Here is a 26,122-nt window from a genome sequence, read left to right on the forward strand (position 1 = left end):
GGTGGCAAATAGAATTAATAGGGGAAATTTTAATTTATGTCATATTTAATTGTTTTGCCATCCCTTAGAAAAAATCAAATTTGGATATTTTAGAAGAAGGGAGGCACTAGGGGAAAATAGGAAAATCTGAGGAAAAAGAATTGTATATATCTAAAATTTTTCTGAAAAATAAAAATAGGCTTTTTGAGGGGTTAAGAGGGAGAGGGAGGAGACTGATAAAATAATCTATCAGTCAAACAAAGAAAGAGACTTTGGATTCCCTGTAGGCTTCGACATGCCTGTTAAACAATGAGCTGGGCTCCAACTTTCCCGTCTGGGTATAAAGGCAGGAGGAGCCTGGGTCTTCAGGCAAGGGTGTCCTGGTCGCAGGGAGGGGCCAACCTGTGGCCCCCTATGCCCTCTTCCCAACCGCTCAGTTTTTCTAGTCTTTCCGAAAGGAAATTATCCATGCACTCACTCATTCTGACCTTACATCTCTGATCAATTTCCATTAAAAAAAAAAAAAAGTCCATTTTGAAACAAATAGCAAATAGCTTCTTCCTTCCTTTACTTTCCTAGACCACTTCCCTTGTATGAAAGACTGTTTCACTTGGCAGGAGACAAATGGCAATACTGATTAAAGAATGTGATTTTATAGGAAACATTAGAAATGTTCACCAAGATTATCTCTTTGCTTTGGAAACATTAGCAGGAATGAAATGTCTGGGATGGAAAATGCTGAGGATAAAATGCATTTCCATTTAAAATAGTTCATAAATGTGAAAACAATTAAGCTCACTAAGGGATAGGAGGGAAATAACAAGGAAGTTTACTGCTTTCAGATGCTTTTAAGTGATCCTGTAAGTCAAAAACATCTTCGTTTCTCCAATAAAAATGTGAGGGTCTTTGCCAAGAACACAGGCTGCAACTTTTCAAGATTCTTTCCTTTAAATCCTTTCCTTCTCAAATTCCACCACCTGGAAGCAGATTTTGTTTTTATAACATTCTCTTTGAAGAGTTCAAATTACTGAGACATTTTTTAGCTAAATAAACCCCCAGACTTGTTGAAAACACCTTGGAAACATGGGCATTGCTTCTCCTGTGGGTGTTTCTGAGCTGTGTCTTTGACAGCTTCTTCCTTAGAAAGCTATCTACTCTCACTGCTTTCCAGGCCCGATGTCCTCTTCAATGCCTGTTGCTACTGACAATTTCCCCAGGAGTCCAAATGTCAGCATCTCCAAATTTCTGCACACTAATTATGCTCTCCTCTCCTTCCCAATTTCCCTGTCTCTGCCGATGACACCAACATGTTTCCAGTAATCCCAGACCTTTAATTCCTTAAAAAGTGTATGATGATTGGACTCACACAAACACGGAATGCAACCTCCCTTTTTCCTGCCACAGCCATGAGACAGAGGCCAGTCATTAATCTCTGTAAGCCTCAGCTTTCTCCTCTATCAAATGGAGATAATAACTATAACACCTGAACTCAGGCTTGCTGGGAGGATTGCCAACAAGTTATTCAGCAGGCGTTGATGTCAAGTGAAAACTCTCCAGCTCTCATTGAGCTCCCTCATCTGATGGCAGTCTCTCCGCTACCCTTAAGGTATTAGTACTTACTATGCAGTCAGGACAAATTGTGCTTTCTGCTACCTTGGCCTCTCTCCATTCTGTTCCCCTCATCTTGAAAACACTCTCCCCTGCTTTATTTTTATGCGAATCCTCTCCACAGCCATAAGATTCACTTCCTCCATGAACTTTTCCCTTGACCGCTCTGAATTCCAGTGCTCCTCCTTTCTCCAAAATTCCTACTATACAGCCCCAACGACATCATTTGACACCTACAGGGAGACCGCCTGATGTTGTTTACTTAAGTGTAATGTTGAGTCTATAACAGGGTCACATTCTCCTGTAACAGTCCTAGACTCATGAGTATAGAGCCCAGAACAAAAATAGGCAGGTGTAATGTCAAAGAATTTACAGCAACAAGAGGTCACCTTAAGACTGTCTTGGTTGGCTCCGAATGTGCAAGTGTGAAAACTTTTGGCCACTCTCTGGCCACAGAAAGAGAGACAAGCCCTGGGTCTGAACGCAGATTTCATTTTCTTCTTTTTGTTTTTTTTTTTGTTTGTTTGTTTTAGACGGAGTCTCGCTCTGTCACCCAGGCTGTAGTGCAGTGATGCAATTTCAGCTCACTGCAACCTCCACCTCCTGGGTTCAAGCAATTCTCCTGCCTCAGCCTCCAGAGTAGCTGGGACTACAAGCACACGCCACCATGCCTGGTTAATTTTTTTTTTTTTTTTTGTATTTTTAGTAGAGATGGGGTTTCAGCATTTTGGCCAGGCTGGTCTCAAACTCCTGACCTCAAGTGATCTGCCTACCTCAGTCTCCCAAAGTGCTTGGACTATAGGTGTGAGCCACCACACCTGGCCTGAATGCAGATTTCTGGTGGTCTTCCCACATCCACATCCTCATCCTCCCTCCTCCCTGCTGAAGACATGAGTACCATTTCACTTTGCTTTAGACAAAAGATGTTATTCACACTTTGGGCACCAGGCTGCTGAATAATGATTTTCCAACTTTCATTTTAAAAACTATTTTAAAACCATAAAAATGACAGATTATCCAGTTTCTTTACTGATAAAATTAATTACAGAGAATGATTGAACTGATAACTTAAGGATTTCATTTAGTAACTTGATACTGTCTTTTGGAACTTTTTCCAATTATTTGGCTTGAGATAGTAAGGTCTGATGCCAAGTTATTTTTGTCTAATAAATTTTATGTTATTGTCACTAATCTCTGTAAGTCTCAGCTTTCTCCTCTATCAAATGGAGATAATAACTATAACACCTGAACTCAGGCTTGCTGGGAAGATGTGTATACTCTGTGCCAAGGACCTTATGTCATTTAACCCTAGGAGATAGAAGCTATTATTTTACTACTAGCATTTTGCAGAGGGGAAGATTGAGGCTTGCAGACATTAAGCAATTTGCTCAGAATCGCATTTTAAGTGGAAAGTCTCTCTGATTGGAACATTATGGGGACAATGAGCTAAGAGAAAAGGATGGAAGGAGGGTGGGGAGCAAAGTACATGAAAAACAAAAATTTTGGGGTCACATTTTTCAGAACTCTGTCCTGTCAAATCTTCCTTTATAACTATGGTGGCTGCCATCTCCCAACATGACTCCACGCACCCCCAGCCCCACCCTTCCCCACCCCGTCCTTCACCACCCCACTTGGCTCCCTCCTTGGGTCCCAGGGAGGCTCTGGTTCCCCAGCAGGAAGAGTTGGCTAAAGATGGCGCACAGGTGAGCCACAGTCTGGGAACTGTCTTGGTAGAAGGGAGTTGCCTCACCCAGCCACATTACTGCTCCACAAGAGGGCTGGTCAGATGCAGGAGTGCAAAGCCCAGAGTGCCCTACCTACCTCTGGGATGTCTTTGAAGGACCATCCCAGCTTCAGTGCTTCCCCATAGCTTGGACTGAGGCCTCTAGGACAACAATATCCCAACTCAACCTCTCCAACTGCCCAATCCTGCCTTTTTCCTTTCCTCGCTTCATTTGCTGTGCCTGAGAGCCCTCCCTTAAAAATCTCCTGCAGGTAAATCTGTGCTTCTGAGCCCACTTCCTGGGAACCTGCCTGAAGACACGGACCAACAGCGAGAAAGTGGAAATGAGGGCCCAAAGCCTGTGCTCTCACCAAATACCAGGAGAGAGATGCTGTCACATCCAAATCACCTTACCCAATTTCAGCTGTGAAAAATAACGGGACATGGGCAGAGCTTGCCTCCCTCCCTGCCCTGATGCTCCCTTTGCTTCAGTTAGTGACTCTCTGTCCCCGTCTCCCATCAAGAGCCAAAATCCCAACACCTTCTCTTTTCTTTCTCCTTCAAACTCCGCATTCAGGAAAGGATTTGATGAACTCAGCCACACAAAAGGAAACTTAATAAAATTAATCCATTACTTCTTGGGGATTTAAAATAAGCTAATACTTACTTTAAGTTTAGACCAAAGGAAGAATATGTTTAGCAACATTCCAGATATTTATTTGCTCAGTAAAACACATATTTGAGCACTTAGTGTGCTCAGTGTTGGTTGCAAGCTGAGTGGAGGAGGGACTGTTTTAGGTTGTGGGCAGCCACTTCAGCCCTTTGAAAGCAATTCCAATGGATAACTCCACTGACTCAAGACCCTCACGGTCCCTCTCTACTCAGGTCCCATGAGTGTGCACTAATTTTATGCTGTTTCTACAAAGCCACTAGCAGTTGCTGGATTGCCACACTGCAACAGGCACAGACATCTATGGGTAGGTCATCCCACCCCTCTAGAACTAAGTAAAACCTAGAGTCTTTTCCTATGGAATTCATTTTATCCGAAAAACAAGTAAGTAATCAGCTCCTCTTCTGCCCAAGTCAAAAGCATCCTACAATTTTTTTTTCAAGATACCGGGAAATGGTTCAGAAGCAGCAGCAGTCTTTTAAATTCAGTCTTCCTTGATATTCAGCAAAGGTGTATTCAGGTACTTTTGGACAGGTTCAAGATAAAGGGCAAATAGAAAAAAATTCACCGGCAGGGGGTATCTAGTCTGTGTGAATGATTCTTTATGCCTAGAAGAAGAAACGTGGGAGATGTTGCTTCTAATTTTCTCATGTCTCAAAAAATGAACACGGGTTGCTGCTCAGCTTGTCGTAGGTTAATACATAAAGTTACGAGACAGCAGGCTCAGTAGGATGAGCAAGACACTGGAGACTCAAGGACAAACAATTTTAATCGCTATTTACTACTGCCAGCTTGCTAGGAATCCCCATTTAAGTTGCTTAATTTTTCTTTAAGCTTCAGTTTTTTAAAAAAGTAGATAAAGACAGGTTCATTTCATAAAGTGCCATTAATAATTACTAAAATACAGATGCTTCTCAACTTACGAGGTTACATTCTGACAAACTCATGGTAAGTCGAAAATGCATTTAATACACCTAACCTACTGAACATCCTAGCTTAGCCTAGTCTATGTTAAATGTGCTCAGAACAATTATATTAGCTTACAGTTGGGCAAAATCATCTAGTGCAAAGGCTAGTTTATAATAAAGTGTTAACTACCTCACACAATAAATTGAATACTGTACTGAAACTGAAAAACAGAATGACTGTATGGGGCTACTCAAAGTATGATTTCTAATTAACATGTATCACTTTTGTGCTATTGTAAAGTCAAAAAAAAATCATTTTGTTGAATCATCATAAATTGGGACCATCTGTACACAGAATTGTCTATCCTACATTGTTCATTAATAATTCCCAAAGATAATGCAAACCCTCTTTTTGGCAACATACATATAGCTTTTTAAATTTGGTAGACACATTTTCATTAATAAAAATATAGGATTTTTAAATACCTAGATGAGAGTTCTTAACACACACACATACATACCAGGAGAACTACAGCAGAGAATAGTGTGAAGTATGACTCACGTGTGAGGATAAAAGAAGCTTCCAGGAATACCCAAAAGCTCTGGAATCATTTACCTTGATATACTGCCACAGATGACCGAGCATGGTTGAACGTTGTGCAGGTAGTGAATGGCTTTGGATATTCCTATTAATATACTGATTCGAACGTGCCAAGGGAGTGGGGCCGTGTCACCCTAAAACGACAACAGCAACTGGTTTGGTTGCACTTTCTGAGTAAAAACTACCTGTGTATTCATTATGCAGACATACACCAGAATAGAAGCAGATAGCAAGGTGGAGTGAGGTGGGTGAATCAATGTTTTGGTTTTCCAGAACTTATTTTTAATTCCAGATGGGTTTCCTTCTGCTACTGATGACAGTTCTAGGCCTCTTTATAGACAATGAAAATACTCCATACTTCTTAATATTAGCTTAATCAAAACATAGCTAGTAAGGTAACACTACTTAAAAGTTCATTAAATAAGGTTTTTAAGTTACTTGTGGTACAATAGTATGAGTAATTGAGACAATCTTCTTTTATTTTCATCCTCACTGAAACAACCTATTTGGAATCAATTTTTAAACTTAACCTCCAAAAACATCTAATGAGGGATCATGGCATTTATTCAACCTCCTTCTCTCTCTCTCCCTCTCTCTGTCTCTCTCTCTCTCTTTTCTTTCTTTTTTTTTTTTTTTTTGAGACAAGGTCTCACTCCGTGTCACCCAGGCTGGAGTACAGTGGCACAATCATAGCTCACTACAGCCTCCATGTCCCTGGGCTCAAGCAATTGTCCTGCCTCTGCCTCTCAAGTAGATGGGACAGGCATGTGCCACCATGGCCAGCAATTTATTTACTTACTTATTTGAGACAGAGTCTTGCTCTGTCGCCCAGGCTGGAGTGCAATGGCACAATCTCCAGGCTGGAGTGCAATGGCATAATCTCGGCTCGCTGCAACCTCTGCCTCCCAGGTTCAAGCGATTCTCCTGCCTCAGCCTCCTGAGTAGCTGGGATTACAGGTGCGCACTACCACGCCCAGCTAATTTTTGTATTTTTAATAGAGATGAGGTTTCACCATGTTGGTCAGGCTGGTCCCGAATTCCTGACCTCGTGATCCACCCACCTTGCCTTCCCAAAGTGCTGGTATTACTGGCATGAGCCACCGTGCCCAGACTATTCATTTTTTTAGTAGAGGTGAGATCTGGCTATGTTGTCCAGGCTGCCTCTTTCTCTTTAGAGTCTGTGTCACTGTTATGGCGATCCTTTGTATTGAAGGATACTTTATATAAAGTTATACAAATTAAAATTATCTAAGGAATAAGAGTAGTTGATGCCAACTCACTGGAGGTACAGAATCAAATATAATATAACATGGTTGCCAAAAGATTTGCTGGGTTCTTACTATATAATGAGTAAGAACCCAATATGGTTGCCAAAATGTTGCACAAAACACATTAACTCCGGTATTTGCTCAGCCTTCTAAAAGTAAGAAATTAATCCAAGAAGTACTGCTTCCTTGGGAAACCCATCCTTCGCTTTCCCCTCATGCAAACACATCTTGCCTCCCAGCTCTCCCAGATGGTTTCAGCAGCTCTCCCAGGGCTTCAAGGGGTCAGAGGATCAGACAGAATAATAGAAAGAACTTACTACACACTGCAATCTGTCAAAAAGTGTTCCATTTCTCATGTATGGATAAACCAGACAGAACTTCTCAGTCTCTGTAAAATATGCAGCCAACTCTAGTATGTTTGGATGGTGAAACCTTGAAACAAAAGATGTTTTAAAGCCATCAAATTGCGTATTCAGATAGGAAATGGACAACACTCTGGTGTGGGAGTAGTAAGGTGGGATGGAGAATAGGCTTAAAGCAGAATATAAATTTGGCTGGACACATTGGGCACAGGACACAGATTTGCTTTCCAAATTGGTCTAAAGAGTTCTAACGGCAGGGCGCGGTGGCTCACACCTGTAATCCCAGCAATTTGGGAGGCCGAGGCGGGCAGATCACTTGAGGTCAGGAGTTTGAGACCTGCCTGGCCAACATGGTGAAATCCTATTTCTACTAAAAACACAAAAATTAGCTGGGCATGGTGGTGAGCACCTGGTTATTCCAGCTACTCAGAAGGCTGAGGCAGGAGAATTGCTTGAACCGGGAGGCGGAGGTTGCAGTGAACCTAGATCGTGTCACTGCATTCCAGCCTGGGTGACAAGAGTGAGACTCCACCTCAAAAAAAAAAAAAAAAATTCTAGCAAATACTAGTTACTGTTTTTGATTGACTGTAACCATGTAAATATAAATAAAACATCCAAATATAGGGCAGAAATTTTCAAAAAATAAGGAGTTTTAAAGATTTGTAATATTGGAAACTTTACAAAAGATGGCACTATTCAATATTAACTTATTTGTATCAATATGAAAGACAACATGACTTATTAAGTAAAAACAGTGCAACTAAAATTGTTAGCTTGATTTATTTAAGTATATAAGTTTAAGTCACCAAAACATAAGAATAAATACCATTTTCATTCATCCACTTATTGAGCACTACTATGTCAGGTACTGTGCTAGATACCAGTTACACAGCTGAAAAGAGACGTCAGTGTCTTCACAAAGCTTGCATTATTGTCTAAATCCATATGACTAGTAATATTTGATGTTGAGAACATATCACTGATTTTAAATCACAGATTTCTATGTCAGTGTAGTATACATTTCTCAGGCTTTTTTCCCCCTAATAATCATTTATTAGCTTATTAACAAAAACTCTATTCCTCAATTGTGTGTGCTATCACTATGAGCCCAGGTAACAACTATGAAACATAAAATGTGAAATTCACACAGTGAGCTCAGTTTAATTCAAAAATTACTTATGGGATACCTACTATGTTCTGGGTAGGCTTGGGGATATTAAAATAAATCTGTAAAAAATATTCTGTTTATAAAAGCCTATTATTCATTTCTGCAGTAGCAAAATTTCCCTATAAACACACACATTCCTATATATATTGTGCATATGTGGTGGGGGAGGGGGGGTTCTGATTCCTTTTCTTCTTCTTACTTCAAGGAAGGAAGCGTGTGTGTGTGTGTGTTGTGTGTGTGTGTATACACACGTACACACACAGAGAAGTTTTTATGTTTAAATATATCAAAGTCTTCTGTGATACAAGATCCCTACACCTATTATGATTCCAACTATACCTATAAAATGAAAAGCAATGGATTGAAAGGAAATAGAGGTAGTGTATTTAACAGTCCAGGTATACCTGGTTGGTTCTTCTGCAACTTAAAATAATTCAGAGAGACGAATCTTCTGGAAGGCAGTAGATAGTGGACATCAGATAGACAGAGCCATGGCCTGGTGCTCTACTCTCTTGCTCAGAGAGGAGAAAAGACCATGTGCTTATTTTTGAGTATTACTGATCAAACAGAAAAACGGATACTTTAGAGGTTACCAAGGTATGGAACGTGGAGATACCTTGGAGAAAGTTTGCTGGTCTTGTACCTGTGGACCCATGCCACCCAACATTTTGCTACAAATTTTTAAATTTGGTTTCAGTAGGGTTTTAGATTATATACATTCAGTAGGGTTTTAGATTATATACATCAGAAGGTTAGCAGATCTGATACCTTCTAAAATCACTTCAGCAAACATTCTGAGTGCCTTGTTCAGACAAAATGATGCAAGCCCCATGGTGTGGTAAACAGACTTGAACAACTAACCTGGGATTGAATCTCTGGTCTTTTTAACGGCTGTGTTAACTTGGGCAAGTTATTTAATTGCTCTGAGCCTGTTCCTTTAACTGTAATAGTAACTAAAACATCTATTTCCAAGGTTCTTATGAAAATTAAATAAAAGGTTAAGCCAAAAGCCAGGTCCTCAAAAATTATTAGCTTTTTCTCCTTCCCTTGAGAAAGGAGGGAAAAAAGGAATCAGAAGTCACATTCTATGGAGTTCACAATTCTGTTTAAGGTAATTCCATTAATATTAAACTAAAGAAACCTCATCCTTCAGGTCTCAGCTTAGATATTATTTATATCAAGAAACCCATTCTGCTGCTCATCCCCAAGTTATCATTCCCTCCTCTGTGCTCGTATTTCCTCATCTTACCACTTAGTTTATTGAAATTGTCTGTTTACTTAGGAACTTCTCTCCCAATCCCGTTTCTGATAGTACGTTCTAAGAAGAGAAAGCTGCATCTGCCTTAGTCACATCTGAGAAGATGATTTAGGAATAACTTGGATCTTATAGAAAAGGTATGATGTATCTCAGTTTCCCCATCTGCAAAATGGGGATAACAGGAGAATTTATCTCATTGGATGGTCATGAGGATTAATGAATTAACACACGTAAAGCACTTGAAATAGGGCCTAACACAAAATAAATATTAGCAAAATAAAAATGGTACCCCAGGAATAGTCAACATTATAAAATTGTAAATCTCTCTGGATTAATCTATAAAGTTATTAAAATTCCATTAAAAATGCCAATAGAATTTTTGAAGCCTAGACAAGCTGTTGTTGTAGTTCACAGAAAATACCTCACCAGATAAACAAATGGATCAGGTAAATAAATGTAAAAAATGAAGTCACGAAAGTACTGGAAAAAATGGGAGAACTATTTTATTAGGTTGCTGCAAAAATTATTGCGGTTTTTGCCCAGCTACTAGGGAGGCTGAGGCAGAAGAATGGTGTGAACCCAGGAGGCAGAGCTTGCAGTGAGCTGAAATGGAACCACTGCACTCTAGCCTGGGTGACAGAGCAAGACTCCGTCTCAAAAAAAAAAAAAAAAAAGTAATGTTTACTTTTAATGGCAAAAAATGTGATAACTTTTAATGGCAAAACTGCAATAACTTTTACACCAACCTAAATATAACTTCTCAATGGAAAAGGCCTTTTAAACTATAACATAAAATCTAGAATCCCTAAAAGAAAACCTTGATAAATTTAACTGTATTAAAACCATTTCTACATGTCAACACTATAATAAGCTAAGATGAAATGACAGTATGGTAAAAAAATTATTTGCATCTCATAACATAAAAATAGGCTGATTTTCTAATAGGAATTATAAAATATTCCTTCAAATCATTAAGAAAAAGACCAACAGTCTAATTTATAATAATAGGTAAGGAATATTATAAGCTACTTCATAGAAAATAAAATATATCTCTTAAATATAAAAAAGGATTATTAATATCACTCAGAAAAATTGATACTATGAGACTTCTTTTTCTGAGAGGCCTCAAATAAATAAAATATAAATGAAAGAGGAGACATTACAACTGATGCCACAGAAACACAAAGGATCATAAGAGACTATTATGAACTATCGTATGCCAACAATCTGGAAAACGTAAAAGAAATAGATGGATTCCTAGAAACATACCATCCATCAAGACTGTATCACGAAGAAATAGAAAACCTAAACAGACCAATAACAACTAAGGAGATTGATTCAATAATCAAAAACCTCCAACAAAGAAAAGTCCAGGACCATAGAGCTTCTGGCAAAATTTTAACAAGCATTTAAAAAAGAATTAATACCAATCCTTGTCAAACTCTTTTAAAAACTTAAAGAGGAGGGAACACTGTCAATCTTATTTTATTAGGACAGCATTACCCTCATATCAAAGCCAGATAAGAACATAATGAGAAAAAGTTGTAGGCCAATATCCCTGATGGCCATAGATACAAAAATCTTCAACAAAATACTAGCAAGCTAAATTCAACAGAATATTGTTTGTTTGTTTCTTTGTTTGTTTATTTGTTTGTTTGTTTTTGGAAATCGAGTCTTGCTTTGTTGCCCAGGCTAGAGTGTAGTGGCATGATCTCAGCTCACTGCAACCTCTGCCTCCCAGGTTCAAGCGAATCTTGTGCCTCAGCCTCCTGTGTAGCTGGGATTGCAAGCGTGCGCCACTACACCTGGCTAATTTTTATATTTTTAGTACAGATGGGGTTTCATCATGTTGGCCAGGCTGGTCTTGAACTCCTGACCTCAGGTGATCCACCTTCTCTGGCCTCCCAAAGTGCTGGGATTACAGGCATGAGCCATTGTTCCCAGTCTTCAACAGAACATTAATAGGATGAAATACCATAGTCAAACAGGACTTATCCCTGAGAAGCAAGAATGGTTCAACATGTGCAGATCTATAAATGATACACCATATTAACACACTGAAAAACAAAAATCACAAAACCATCTCAACAAATGCAAAGGCATTTGATAAAATTCAACATCCTTTCATGATGGAACCTCTCAACAAATTAGGTGTAGAAGGAATGTATCTCAACATAACAAATGCCATATATGACAAACCCACAGTTAACATCATACCTAACAGTGAAAAGCTGAATGCTTTTCCTCTAAGTTCAGGAAAAAGATAAGGGTGCTCATACTTTCCATTTCTATTCAACATAAAGCTGGAAGTCCTAACCAGAGCAATTACGTAAGAAAAAGAAATAAAAGGCATCCTGATTGGAAAGGTGGAAGTTAATTGGCTCTGTCTGCAGACGACATGATGAAAACCCAAAAGACTCCACCAAAAAACTGTTAAAACTAAGAAATTCAGAAAAGTTGCATAATACAAAATCAACATATAAAAACTAACTATGTGTATATATGCTAACAATGAACAATCTGAAAAGGAAATGAAAGAAATTGATCCTATTTACAACAGCATTATAAAGAATAAAACTCTTAGGAATAAATTTAACCAAGGAGGTGAAAATTCTGTGCGTTAACAACTATAAGACACTGATGAAAGAAACTGAAGAAGACACAAATAAATGGAAAGATGCATTACATACATGAATTGAAATTAATATTGTTAAAATGTCCATACTACTCAAAGTGAGCTACACATTCAATGCAATTTCTATCAAAATTTCAATGACATTTTTCAAAAAAAGAAGAAGAATGCTAACATTTATATAGAACCACAAAAGACCCCAAACAGTATAAGTGAGTTTAAGAAAGAAGAACAAAGCCAGAGGCATTCACTTCCTGATTTTAAACTATATTACAGAGCTATAGTAATAAAAAACAATATAGCACTGGCATAAAAACAGACTCATTGACCAATGGAATAGAATTAAAAAAAAAAAACAACAGAAATAAACCTACATATACATCATCAACTAATCTTTGAAAAGGGCACCAAGTATATACAACAGAAAAAGAAAATTATCTTCAATAAATGGTGTTGGGAAAACTGAATACCCACATACAAAATAATAAAACTAGAACTTTGTCTTACACACCATATGCAAAAATTATCTCAAAATGGATTAAATATTTAAATGTAAGATCTGAAACCATACAAATCTGGAAGAAAACATAGAGAAAATTTTCCTTAACATTGGTCTTGGCAATGATTTTTTGGCTATGACACCAAAAGCGTAGGTGACAAAAGCAAAAATAATCAAGTAGAACTGTAACAAACTAAAAAGCTTCTGCACAGCAAAGGAAACAATCAACAAAATGAAAAGGAAACCTATGGGATGGCAGCAAATATTTGCAAACCATATATCTAATAAGGTGTTAAGATACAAAATAGTGAGGAATTCATACAACTCAATAGCAAAAAAGCAAATAACCTGATAAAAATGGGTAAATGACCCAAAGAGATAGTTTTTCAAAGAAGACATACCAATGACTAACAGGTATATGAAAAGATGCTCAACATCACTAATCATCAGAAAAATGCAAATCAAAACCACAATGAGATATCACCTCATACTTGTTAGGATGGCTATTATCGAAAAGTTGCCAAGGGTATGGAGAAAAAGAAGTCCTTGTATGCTGTTGGTTGGAATATAAAGTGGTACAGCCATAATGGAGGTTCCTTAAAAAACTAAAAATACAACTGCCATAAGATCCAACAATCTCACTTCTGCATATGTATTAGTCCGTTTTCATGCTGCTAATAAAGACATACCCGAGACCTGGCAATTTACAAAAGAAAGAGATTGAATGGGCTTACAGTTCCATATGGTTGAGGATGCCCCACAATCATGGTGGAAGGTAAAAAGCACATCTCACATGGCGGCAGACAAAAGAACAGAGCATGTGCAGGGAAACTCCCCTTTTTAAAACCATCAGATCTTGTGAGACTTATTCACTATCACAAAAACAGTATGGGAGAAACTGCCCCCCTGACTCAATTATCTCCCACTAGGTCCCTCCCACAACACATGGGAATTATGGGAGTATATTCACGATGAGATTTGGGTGGTGACACAGAGCCAAACCATATCAGGGTATGTATGTAAAAGAAATAAAATCAGTATCTCAAAGAGATATCTGTGCTCTCATGTTTAATGCAGCATTATTCACAGTAACCAAGACATAGACACAACTTAAATGTCCATTGATAGATGAATGGATAAACAATAAAGAAAGTGTGATACACACAACACACATACACACACACAAAAATGGAATATTATTCAGCCATAAAAAGAAGAAAATCCTGCCATTTTCAACAACATAGATGAACCTGGAAGACATTATGCTAAGTGAAATAAGCCAGACACAGAAGACAAATACTGCATGATCTCACTTACATGTGGAAGCTAAAAAAGTCAAACATAGAGAAGCAGAGAGTAGAAAAATAGTTACTAAGGGCTGGGGGTTGGGAAAAATAGAGAGATGTTGGTCAAAGCAGACAACCTTTCCACTGTACAATGAACACATTCTGGGGATCTAAAGTACAGCATGGGTGGTGATAGAAGTATTAATTAATTTGATTGTGGTAATCATTAGACAGTGTGTACATACTGTATATCAAATCATCACACTGTACACATTAATATATACAATTTTTATTTGTCAATAAATATTTTTTCAAAAGCTACACTGATAAACTATTTTCACCTAACAGATTGGCAAAAATTAAGAGGTAAGAATAAATACCAGGTTGGCAACAATGGAAAACCAGGCACTCATATATGACTTCTTTGAAAGTAAATTGGTATAACTTATATTGGAGGACAATTTGTTATGATAAAATGCACATAACCATTTAATACCATCATTTGATGAGAATTTATTTTACAGATATACTCAAATAAGTACGAAATAACATAAATACAAGGTTTTCTTGTTGCAGCATTATTTTCATATAATAAAATATTAGAACAAATCTAAGAAACCATCAACAGGGGAATGGTTACGTAAACTATAGTACAGAATATAATAGAATATGAAAATAAGCAATGTGAACAATGTGTTCATGTCACTGCTGTGTTAAAGGAGAAAAACAAGAAAACAAAATACATATTTGCCTACACACAAAATATCTCTGGAAATATATATAAGGAACGGTAATACTGTTGCCTTGGAAAGATCAGCTGGGTGACTGGATGATAATGGTGGGAGAAGATCTTTTCTTGGTCTATCCTTTTGCATTTTTGAAATTTTGCAATGTTTGAATCTTACTTTCACAAGCAAATAAATAAAACAATCACATGTAAAAACTTTTTACTATTACAATTTTGGATTTCATTTTTTATTGACTAAGTGATACGTAAGCTTTGATGATTTTCCTCTACTACTCTGATTTCTGGTCTTCAGTCTAAAAGAAAATGGATTCAGTATAACGCCTTCTCTCTTCACCTTCCTCTCTGCCTCCCGACGTCACATCTTGGTTAAAAAAATATCGAAAAGAAAGTTTCCTATTTGTAAAGAGTGACAGGTGAACTCTATAGGGTTAGAGGCTTTCAATGAGGAAGGCTGCACGGCTGCAGATATGAATATATATATGAAAATGAAGTCATTTCAATTTGTCTCCAAGGACTCTCAGACTCAGGAGTAAATTCCCGAAAAATAATATGTACATCAAAATCTCTTGATTTGTCTAAAACTCTCTTCCTGAATAGAGTTATACTGATGAAACAGCTTATAGACTGGAATGTCTCTAAGGAAGGAGGAAATGGTGAAATATAGACCATTCTAATGTTCTAAGAGTTACTATTCAGCCATGTTAGTCACATATGATTTAACCCACTTCCTTGTGACAGTTTCCTGTTAAAATATGTTCAAGGGAATTATGTAAATGATCTATTTTAAAATGTACTTTAAGGAATATACTAAAGCACATGTCAAAATTTATCCAAAGTTCTAACATCCAAATCAAATAAATGTATTACATATCACGCCAAGCTCTGTGCTGTAAAATAAAAAATGAACAGAGATGAAACCCAGGCACAAAGAGGAGGAAATTCCAGAGAAAACATACTCACAGTAGTAAGACTTCAAGCTCAGATAAAAACCTCTTCCAATGCTTCTTACATTGCATTTTTTTCTCCTACATATACAGAAAGACAAGAACAAAATTAAGAAAAGGATCTGTTTCTAGGATTCTTAACCCAGGATCTATAGTCTCCCTAAATTAGATGAACTTTTTGGTGTAAATGCATATGAACACTTTTCTGGGGAAATAATCTTTAGCTTTTACTAGATTTTCAAAAATCCATTAGCCCCAAAAGAGATCTAGAATGAGTGTTCTTGAATTAAAAGTTTTTCATGCAATGTATTGCCTTGCTAAACTCTTTCATCATATTTTGCACACATTTACATAAATTCAAAAACATTCTATGTATTCAAAGACAATCCCATGACAGCTAGAACCTCCCCCACTTGATCTTACAAAGAATCCAATTTGTGTTATTTCTATTCTGCTGTGAAATTTCACTAATTTGGTGTTTATGACTTGGGTTATTTGGATATGTCAGTTCAAGTTTACCTTTGCATTTTGAAAAGATGGGCTTACTAAGCAAATAAAAATATAACTCTTTACTTCCAAGAAGCTTTAGAAGATAGCCCAGAGCCTGACACATGAATATTTTAATGAGTTTAATAATATTGTACTGAGTACCTACTCTGTCCCTGGCACTGTTCTTGATGCCTTCATACATCTTAGGTCATTGCATGTCTCTGGATCTCAGGTTTCCAACTTCTACCAAAAAAAAAAGTATGCTCCTGGGTCTCACCAGTTGTAACGTTCTATCATTTGCAAATTGCTAGAGAAGGTGGAGTTTTGGAGCTCTGCCTTCAGGAATAAAGGGAGAGAAATTCAACAGGAATTTTGGAAACTGTTTTCCAAGTTGAACCAGGAAGTCAGAAACAATAAATCAGGCTAAAAAATCATTTTCAAGGACCATTTTATCAGAATTTACATTTTACGAGACCATTGTCCTCGTAAATGGAGCCAGATGGGTTGGATTTTCCGCCTGTCACTAACACTTGCTCTTTGTGACTCTTTGTCAGTCACTCAACCTCCCTAAGGTCATAGTTTTCTAGTTTGAAAAATGAAGAAGTTGGTTTTTTTGTTTATGCTAATGTAGCACTCTAATACCCTGTTGCTTGAAATGTGGTCTATGACCAAAAAACCTCAGCTTCACTAGGAGCTGCTGAGAAATGGCAAATCCAGGGCTCCTGTCAGATCTGCTGAATCAGAATCTGCATTGTAAGATGATTCCCAGGTAATTAAAGTTAGAGAAGCACAGATCTAACACTTCTAGCACAATTTCCCACCTCAGTCCCTCTAAGAAAAGTAATTGGTAATAAACAATGTTACAAAACTGCATTTCTTTAACAATGTTCTGTGGGTAAGGCTTCATTAAATGTTCTCATTTTTTCCTGATAAGTGTGTGTGTGTGTGCACGCGCGTGCACATGAGTGTTGGGTTAAAATAGGGGGCAGAGATAAAAGCAGAAGGGTGAAGTCCAGCCATACTTCCATGTACCACCCTAAGAGAAAGTTAAAATGTATGTAGAGACAGTAAGACTTTGTATACACCTTGGTAATCTCAGGTATTTTTACTCATAACAACTAGCAACTAAATTCTTGAAAAAGGTATGTATGCTTCATTCAATTTATCCAGCAAACATTTACTGAGCAACTGCTATGGGCCAGGCCCTGTAATAAGGCACTAAGATACAAAGACAAATAAGAGCTCTTCAAAGAAAGCTGCCTAGTCCTTTGAGAGAGGTGGGTGAATAATGTAATGTTTTGATGCTGTTGCTAAACATAGGAGTGTCACCCAAACCACACTGGAGGGGTCAGAGACAATCCAGGAAATAACACCTGTCTTTAAGAAAGAAAGGGAAGGGGTTCTAGAGGCAATGATGTCCCATTCAGACTCATGGAAAGAAAACTCCCAAAAGGGAGTGTGATTTGGTGGCAGCTGCAGAAAGAACAGGAAAGTAGACTGGACAGACCCTTTGGGGATGGGGTCCCGAGGCTCAACTATAAGAGAGTGTACGAATTGGGGCCAGGGACACATTGGCACTAAGAAACAGGCTTTAGCTTGGCCACCTAGAGCGACCATATTCTATTTGTTGAACAGTTTTGCCAGTTGGTTGTTTCTTTAGCATCTTCTCAGGGATTCTGAGATGTCTATGTACAATTAAGTAGTACTAAATGCAATTTGGAGAAATGGAGAAATTAGGGAAATAATTTTTTAAAAGGTTCTGTAATGCATGTTGCAAACCAGGAATCACTGTGAAACCCTCCTTCTTCCCACTTCCCCAGTCCTATCCAATAGATAATCAGATGTGGTCCACTTCACCTCATCTCTTTGACATACTTTCTCCTCTGCATCCTCACTGACTTTGCCCAGACTAACAGCATTAGCTCTCAACAGTGGCAACACATGTGAACCACCTTGGGACTTTTTAAAAAACACTGGTGCCTACCATTTTTTTAAAAGCTCATTTTTTAAAGGCTCATTTTCTTAAAAGCTCATTTTTTTAAAGGCTTATTTTTTTTAAAAGCTCCCTAGTTAATTCTAACATATACTCAGGGCTGGGAACACTGGTTTACACCCTGTCCATTTCTTGGTTTGCACATCTGAAATATGCCTCCACCTGGTCTTTCTGCCTCCAGTCTGTGGGTTTTGTTTTGTTTTTTGTTTTGTTTTGTTTTTGACAAGGTCTTACTCTGTTGCCCAGACTGAAATGCAGTGGCGTGATCTTGGCTCACTGCAACCTCCGCCTTCTGCGTTCAAGCAATCCTCTCACCTCAGCCTCCCGAGTAGCTGGAACTACAGGCAGGCACCACCACACCCAGCTATTTTTTTTTTTTTTTTTAATTTCTTGGTAGAGACAGGGTTTCACCATGTTGGCCAGTCTGGTCTCGAATTCCTGACCTCAAGTGATCTACCCACCTCAGCCTCCCAAAGTGCTGGGATCACAGGCGTGAGCCACCACGCCCAGCCTGCCTCCAGTCTAGCTCTTGCCATCTTTCCCCCAATTCTTCTGACAACTTCCAATCTACTATCTAACCTAGAATCAAAGTCATATTTTAACAACACAAATCTAAGTCTTTCACTCTCCTACTTAAAAGATCTTGTGAGACTTACTCACTGTCACAAGAACAGCACTGGAAAGACCCACCCCCAAGATTCAATTACCTCCCACTGAGCCCCTCCCACAACATGTGGGAATTGTGGGAGCTACAATTCAAGATGAATTTGGGTGGGGACACAGACCCCACAGACTTAATATCTTTCCAGCATCCTCTTCTCACTATCTTCCCTACGGCCAGTCCACTGCGCTGAATGAATTCATGAGTAAGATCTACATTTTCACACATACGCCTCCAGGCCCCTGCAACTGCTATTTGTTCCACTCAGAATGTACTTCCCCTCCTTCACTGCCTGCCAAAATTCTACTCATCCTTCAAAATCCAGCTGGAAGGTTTTTCCATTTGTTTTTGAGAACTGTTTATTGAGTGGTTACTTTGGCCAGATACTCTTCTGGGTGCCAGATACATCCCCCCACTGGGTGGAGAGAGTTGCTATCTTTTTTTTTTTTTTTTTTTTAGTAGTAGACTTTATTTTTTAGAGCAGATTTAGATTTAGAAAAAATTGAGAGGAAAGTAAGGCATTCCCACACACATGCACACAGCTTCCCAATTATTAACATCTCACACGAGTGAGGTACATTTGTTAAAATCAATGAACCTACGTTGACATATTATCACCATAGTTTACACTAGGGTTCACTCTTAGTGTGGTATATTCTATGGGTTTTGACAAATACATGATAATATGTATCCACCATTATAGTATCAGAATAATTTCACTGCCCTAAAAATCATCTGTGCTCTGCCTATTCATCTACCCCTTACCAAACACCCAGAAATCATTTTTGTACTGTCTCAATTGTTCTTCCTTTTCCAAAGTGTCATATATTTGGAATCATATGGTATGTAACCTTTTCAGATAGACTTCTGATATGGTTTTGCTGTGTCCCCACCCAAATTCATCTTGAATTGTAGCTCCCACAATTCCCACATGTTGTGGGAGGGGCACAGTGGGAGTTAATTGAATCATGGGGGTGGGCCTTTCCAGTGCTGTTCTCGTGACAGTGAATAAGTCTCACAAGATCTGATGGTTTTAAAAACGGGAGTTTCCCTGCACAAGTTCTCTCTTGTCTGCCATCGTAAGACGTGACTTTCACCTTCTGTCATGATACTGAGGCCTCCCCAGCCATGTGAAACTGTGAGTCCATTAAACCTCTTCTTTTTTTTTTTCTTTTTTAATCTTACTTTAAGTTCTGGACACATGTGCTGAACATGCAGGTTTGTGACATAGGTATACATGTGCCATGGTGGTTTGCTGCACCCATCAACCCATCATCTAGGTTTTAAGCCCCGCATGCATGAGGTATTTGTCCTAATGCTCTTCCTCCCATTTTCCCCAACCCCCTGGGTGTGTGATGTTCCTCTCTCCTCTGTGGTCATGTGTTCTTATTGTTCAACTCCCACTTATAAGTGAGAACATGCAGCGTTTGGTTTTCTGTTCTTGTGTTAGTTTCTAAGGATGATGGTTTCCAGCTTCATCTGTGTCCCTGCAAAGGACATGAACTCATTCTTTTTTTATGGCAGCAAGAGTTGCTATCTTTTATGTGCTCCTGTGATCTTTTGTACAATTCTCTGCTAAAGTACCTCTTTCACAACAGTTTAATCTTTTGTTTACCTGGCTATTTCCCCAGAGAGACTGTGAGCTCCTTGAGGACAGAACTATGCCTTACTCATCTCAACATGCTCAGCACCCAGTCCATATAAGAGTTTAGTAAATGTTTACTTATTGTTGACCAGCTATGAAGAAAATGAAGAGCAGCTCTTCTGTGTTTGTGTGTGGACCTATCTCTGACTGAGTCCTGAGCTTGATCCTGGAATTCCCTTTCTGCTTCACTGGCTGCAGTCACTCAACTGTCTTCTGACTTCCTACCCTGTTATGTTGGTTTGTTGCTCCTACTTGAAAGCCTCCTCCTTCCACCCTTCTGAGTTGTGATAGAAGACAACTTATAAAGCAGTACCAAATGCCAAACTGTGGCTTAGCCTGTGAAGCTGCCTAGAGAGGACCCAGCTCATCCTAAAAATCCAGGAAAATCGGGGCAGGCTAGCACAATCTGACCCTCTTTAGCAAAGTCCCAGGACACTTTTCAGAATTCTTTTTTTTTTTTTTTTGAGGTGGTGTCTCACTTTATCACTCAGGCTGGAGTGCAGTGGCGTGATCTTGGCTCACTGCAGCCTCTTCTTCCTGGGCTCAAGCAACTCTCCTGCCTCAGCCTCCCGAGTAGCTGGGACTACAGGAGCATACCACCATGTCCAGCTAAGTTGTGTGTTTTTAGTTTAGTAGAGATGGGGTTTCACCCTGTTGATCAGGCTGGTCTCAAACTCCTGACCTCAAGTGATCCGCCCACCTTGGGCTCCCAAAGTGCTGGGGTTACAGGCGTGAACCACCACACCCAGCCCGGAAAAGTCTTTCATGCTATACATCTGGGGATGGAAAGCATTTAACTTCCACATTCTTGCAAGACAGGTCTTTATTTCTTTAGTCACCTGAAATCGTATCTCTTATTTCCACTTATAAAATTTTATGTTCAAATACCCCTTTCAACATCGATGAAAAATGACTTTTTAAAATATGAAAGATGAGCAAATAAATGGAATTGATGTCCTGTGACAGTAATTCTTTCCATACCTGTTTAAATAATTTGACAGCATATGTTAGGTTTTGAATCTCCACTCTGTATACCTCAAAAATCTCTCCTTCTCCAATTAGGAAGTCTTTGTGGAAATTTCTAGTTCCTTCTATGATGTTTTGAAAGCTGATTGAAGACTTAGGCAGTATTCCTTAGGAAGGAAAGTAGGGGGAAGATAAGTTATCTAAGAATGAACATCACCATTATAACCAAAACTTCTATATTAGAAACAATTCAGAGTCCAGTGGAAGGTCAGTAGAGAAAGGTCCAGGAACCAAAGCCGAAGCCCATCATGTGCTCTCTGCACATTTACTTGGATCTAGTTCCCACCATTCCACAGAGCAAAGGGTTAGATTTGTGATTTTACCTCCTCTCAAAAGAGATCAGCCAAAGAGCTTAGTGGAAGAAATTCTTTCAAGATTCAATTTCCTGGTCATTAGGTCAATGTGTTGCTGTTGACCCATTGTGAACCTAAAACTACTAAAAAATTATGGAAGTGGAAATATTGACATAAGTAAGTGATATTCTCCAAGCATGACTGATAGAAACACTTTTCATGTGCCAAATCCTCTAACTGCCTAATTTTCTTCCTCAGAGTAAATTAGAAAGATGATTCAGCCTTTTAAAAACTCACCCAAAGTGGAGATTGGGAGAAAACATGCAAAGAGTAATCAAATACAAATTGAAAAGGAAAAGTTTGGCTATGTTCTTCAGAACCCAATTTTGGCTATATTTCCATAGCTAATACAAAATCCTCTCTGAAGACACTTAATGTTTGATTTAGACCTTATTGCTAAAGAACCAAAGCCTTATCTAACTTTTCTAATTCTTTTTTCAATGAAAGAAGTATCAGATCTAGTGGCAAAGACTAGTCAACACAGCCTTAAATAGTCTTTAAAATTTATCAGAATGACTCCAGGTGGAACTAAATTATTCTTCCTACTAATAAAGTAGAAAAGTTGATATGGAAAATAACGAGATTTTCATACTGACCTTCAGCATTGCTCTACAATCATCTTGAAAGATTTCTGTAATTGCTGTGAGCATTTCTAAAACTGTATAATCTCAACATAATTTTAAAAATGTTTTCCCATGACACACAAACATAGCAAATTTTACTAACAAAAAATGAAAACATACCCCTGTGTGAAGAGACCACAATTGCATTCTTCATTAGCCAAAGGAGCCTTAACATAATAATGTGTCATCTATTAGAACTATAAGTGTCAATCAAATTGAAATTATTTTAATATCTATGAAATTTTATATTGAATCTGAATTTATATGGTTATTGTGTTTATTGGGTATTTCTTCTTCTCAATTCACTTAAATGAAAGTATGATTTTTAAAAAATTATTGGAAAAAGTTGTTTTTTCCTACCTTTTTCATTATGTTCAGGAATAAGAACATTATCCACTGTGACACTGGCTGTTTCCTAAGAGAAGAAATACATACTAAAGTAATTCCATTTCATAAGTCTAGAAAGAACAGAACTTCAACAGAAATCTAAAGCTCCCTGGGGACTCTGCAGTGCAACACAGTGCAACCTAATTTAGAAGAAAGCTAGCAGAAATCAAAGTTATTTCACTTTATTTAATAGCATTCATTGCCATATTTAAGGCTTTCATACCAACGGTAAAAACTCAAGTTTCAATGCCACAGTCAGTTAAAATCAATTTTAAATTACTTCTAATGCTATAAAAATGATCACTGCTAGTTTGCTGTAATAAAAACTAACAGTGATATGCAAAACACCAACTAAAAAAGGAAAATTAAAAGCTGAGTTAAGACAAATGTATAAGTCACAGCATCTTTAGTAGTTCTCAGTCTCGTCTCTGACAGATCACTGAGAAGAGAAAGCTCTTAATTTCTCACATATTTATAAATCTCTACTTTCCTGAATCCTCAACTAAATAGAGTATAATGAGAGAACCAGGGCATTTCTGATTTTTAAGAAGTGCGGGCAAATCCAGCATTTTTCTGCCTGCTAATTTCATTCCTTTTGCTCAATTATACATACAACAAAGTTCAAGGCTCGTTTTCCATGCACACATACTCTACCTTGAATAATATGTTTGGAAATCTGCCTTCCTGATAACCCCTCTCTGAAGGACTCAAGACTGCTCCTGAAAGAGAAATACGGGGAGGTAGATACAAAAAAATTCTATGTCCCTATGTTTTTTTCCTTTCTGAAACTCTGAAAATAAATGTCTTGCTGGTCATTGTTGATTTCTAAAGTTTCATTCCCATCGAACACTTACAATAAATTTGTGGAAGTATTATTTGTGAAGTGTTATATTTGTGAAACAGTTTTCTAATTAACAAATGTTATACAAACAGACTTTTGTTCACTTAAAACATAAGTAGTTGCCTTAATCTATTATTAATATAACTTTAAATAATTTAAATAACTAAATAATAAACAAGTAAGTAATAAATAAAATAAATTATTGTTAGACATTAAAAATATTAAAGTACACAGAAGAAAATTTTTTTAAAAATTGTTATCAGGTTTTTTTTTTGGTTTTTTTTTTTTGAGATGGAGTCTCACTCTTGCCCAGGCTGGAGTCTCACTCTTACAGTGGCATGATCTCGGCTCATTGCAATCTCTGCCTCCTAGGTTCAAGCGATTCTTCTGCCTCAGCCTCCCAAATAGCTGGGATTACAGGCACCCGTCAGCACGCCTAGCTAATTTTTTTTGTATTTTTAATAGAGATGGGGTTTCACCATGTTGGCCAGGCTAGTCTCAAACTCCTGGCCTCAAGAGATCCACCTGCCTCGGCCTCCCAAAATGCTGGGATTACAGGTATGAGCCAACCACCACGCTGGGCCTTTTTTTTTTTTGAGACAGAGTCTTGCTCTGTCACCCAGGGTGGAGTGCAGTGGTACAATCTTGGCTCACTGCAACCTCTGCCTCCTGGGTTCAAGTGATTCTCCTGCCTCAGCATCCTGAGTAGCTGGGATTACAGGCATGAGCCACAGTACCCAGCTGTGTTATCAGCATTTTTGCACATATATTTTTAAATGTTACAATTATGATATTATATCTTCCTGGGTTCATTTTTTTAAATATCATCTTGTGCCATAAAGTATTGGAGGTGGTGTGTGTGTGTGTGTGTGTGTGTGTGTGTGTATCAATCACAAATACTTACCACCCCAAATGTCGACTATAACTTCTATTTGGTAGAGTGCTGTCTGGACTGAGGTTATTTATGTAGCTTCCTACAACAGATTAAAACCCTGCCATATTTTGCTGTCATTTCTAACATTTTGTCTCAGACTAGAAAACTTTCATTTTATATTCTAGCTTTCTTCTTTCTAGATTATCTTCTAGTGTTTCTTAAATTATTTTGCTTAGAAAACTCACAAGAAATCATAACCAATTAATAACAAATTCCTTGATAACACTATATACCAGCTAGACTTAAGAGACATCTATAGAACATTCCATCCAAAACCAAAACATACACATATTTCTCAAGTGTACATTGAACATTTTCCAGAACAGACCTGACCTTAGGCAATTAAATGAACTTCTTCAAATACATGTGTAAGGATTAAAATCATACAAAGTCTATTTTCTGATCACATTGAAATGCAAGCAGAAATCAGCAGCAGAAGGAAATTTGGGAAATTCACAAGTATCTGGAAATTAAACAACAAAATCATAAATAACCAATGAGTTACAAAAGAAGTCATGACAGAAATTAGAAAATACCTTGAGATGAATGAAAATGAAAACACAACATATCAAAAGTTATGAGATGCAGCAAAAGCCATGCTTAGAGGGAAATTTATAGCTGCAAATGCCTACCTTAAAAAAAGAAGAAAGGCATCAAATCAGTAAACTGAACTTTCACATTAAGGAACTAGAAAAAGAAGCACAACCTAAACTGAAGCAAGCAAAAGGAAGGAAATAATTTAGATTAGAAATACATGAAATAGATGATTTTTTTTTTTTTTTTTTTTTTTTTTGGAGATGGAGTCTCACTCTGTCAACTAGGCTGGAGTGAGGAGTGAAGTGGCGCGATCTTGGCTCACTGCAACCTCCACCTCCCGGGTTCAAGCAATTCTCCTGCCTCCGCCTCCTGAATAGCTGGGACTACAGGTGCACGCTGCCATGCCGGCTAATTTTTTTTGTATTTTAGTAGAGACGGGGTTTCACCATTTTGCCCAAGCTGGTCTCGAACTCCTCAGCTCAGGCAATCTGCCCGCCTTAGCCTCCCAAAGTGCTAGGATTACAGGCGGGAGCTACCTCACCCGGCCAAAATAGAGGATTTTTTGAAAAGAAAAATCAATAGAACCAAAATCATTTCTTTGTAAAGATCAATAAAATTGACAATCTTTTAGCTTAACTGACCAAGAAAGACACTCAAATTACTAAAATCAAGAAAAAAAGAGGGGATGTCAACACTGACCTCACAGAAATAAATAGAATTATAAAGGAATATTATGAACAATGATATGCCAAAAATTAGATAACTTAGATGACATGGACAGATTTCTAGGAAGACACAAACTACTGAAACTAACTCAAGTAAAAATAAACAATATACATGGACTCATAACAAGAGTTTGAGCTAGTACTTTAAAACTTCCCACAAAGAAAAGCCGAGGCTTAGATAGCTTCACAGGTGAATTCTACTAAACATTTAAAGAAGATTAGCACCAGTCCTTCACAAATTCTTCCAGAATAGA

The 26,122-nt window shown here is 37.9% G+C and overlaps 1 protein-coding gene across 3 annotated transcripts in view; it reads right to left on the reverse strand.

The window, feature by feature from the left end:
• IRAK3 (interleukin 1 receptor associated kinase 3) overlaps positions 1 to 26,122 on the reverse strand; it is a 57,590-nt gene that overhangs the window by 13,673 nt on the left and 17,795 nt on the right. For all 3 annotated transcript variants that reach the window (XM_033221366.1, XM_033221368.1, XM_033221367.1), the window contains 6 exons: positions 23,486 to 23,550; positions 22,805 to 22,859; positions 21,424 to 21,575; positions 15,671 to 15,735; positions 7,075 to 7,189; positions 5,505 to 5,623 (listed from right to left, as the gene is read on the reverse strand). In XM_033221366.1, the coding sequence (XP_033077257.1) occupies positions 5,505 to 5,623; positions 7,075 to 7,189; positions 15,671 to 15,735; positions 21,424 to 21,575; positions 22,805 to 22,859; positions 23,486 to 23,550 (571 nt within the window). The remainder of the gene's footprint in view (positions 1 to 5,504; positions 5,624 to 7,074; positions 7,190 to 15,670; positions 15,736 to 21,423; positions 21,576 to 22,804; positions 22,860 to 23,485; positions 23,551 to 26,122) is intronic.

This window comes from Trachypithecus francoisi, unplaced genomic scaffold (genome assembly GCF_009764315.1).
Source record: "Trachypithecus francoisi isolate TF-2019V2 unplaced genomic scaffold, Tfra_2.0 Lachesis_group11, whole genome shotgun sequence".
In the NCBI taxonomy this organism is placed as follows: domain Eukaryota; kingdom Metazoa; phylum Chordata; class Mammalia; order Primates; family Cercopithecidae; genus Trachypithecus; species Trachypithecus francoisi.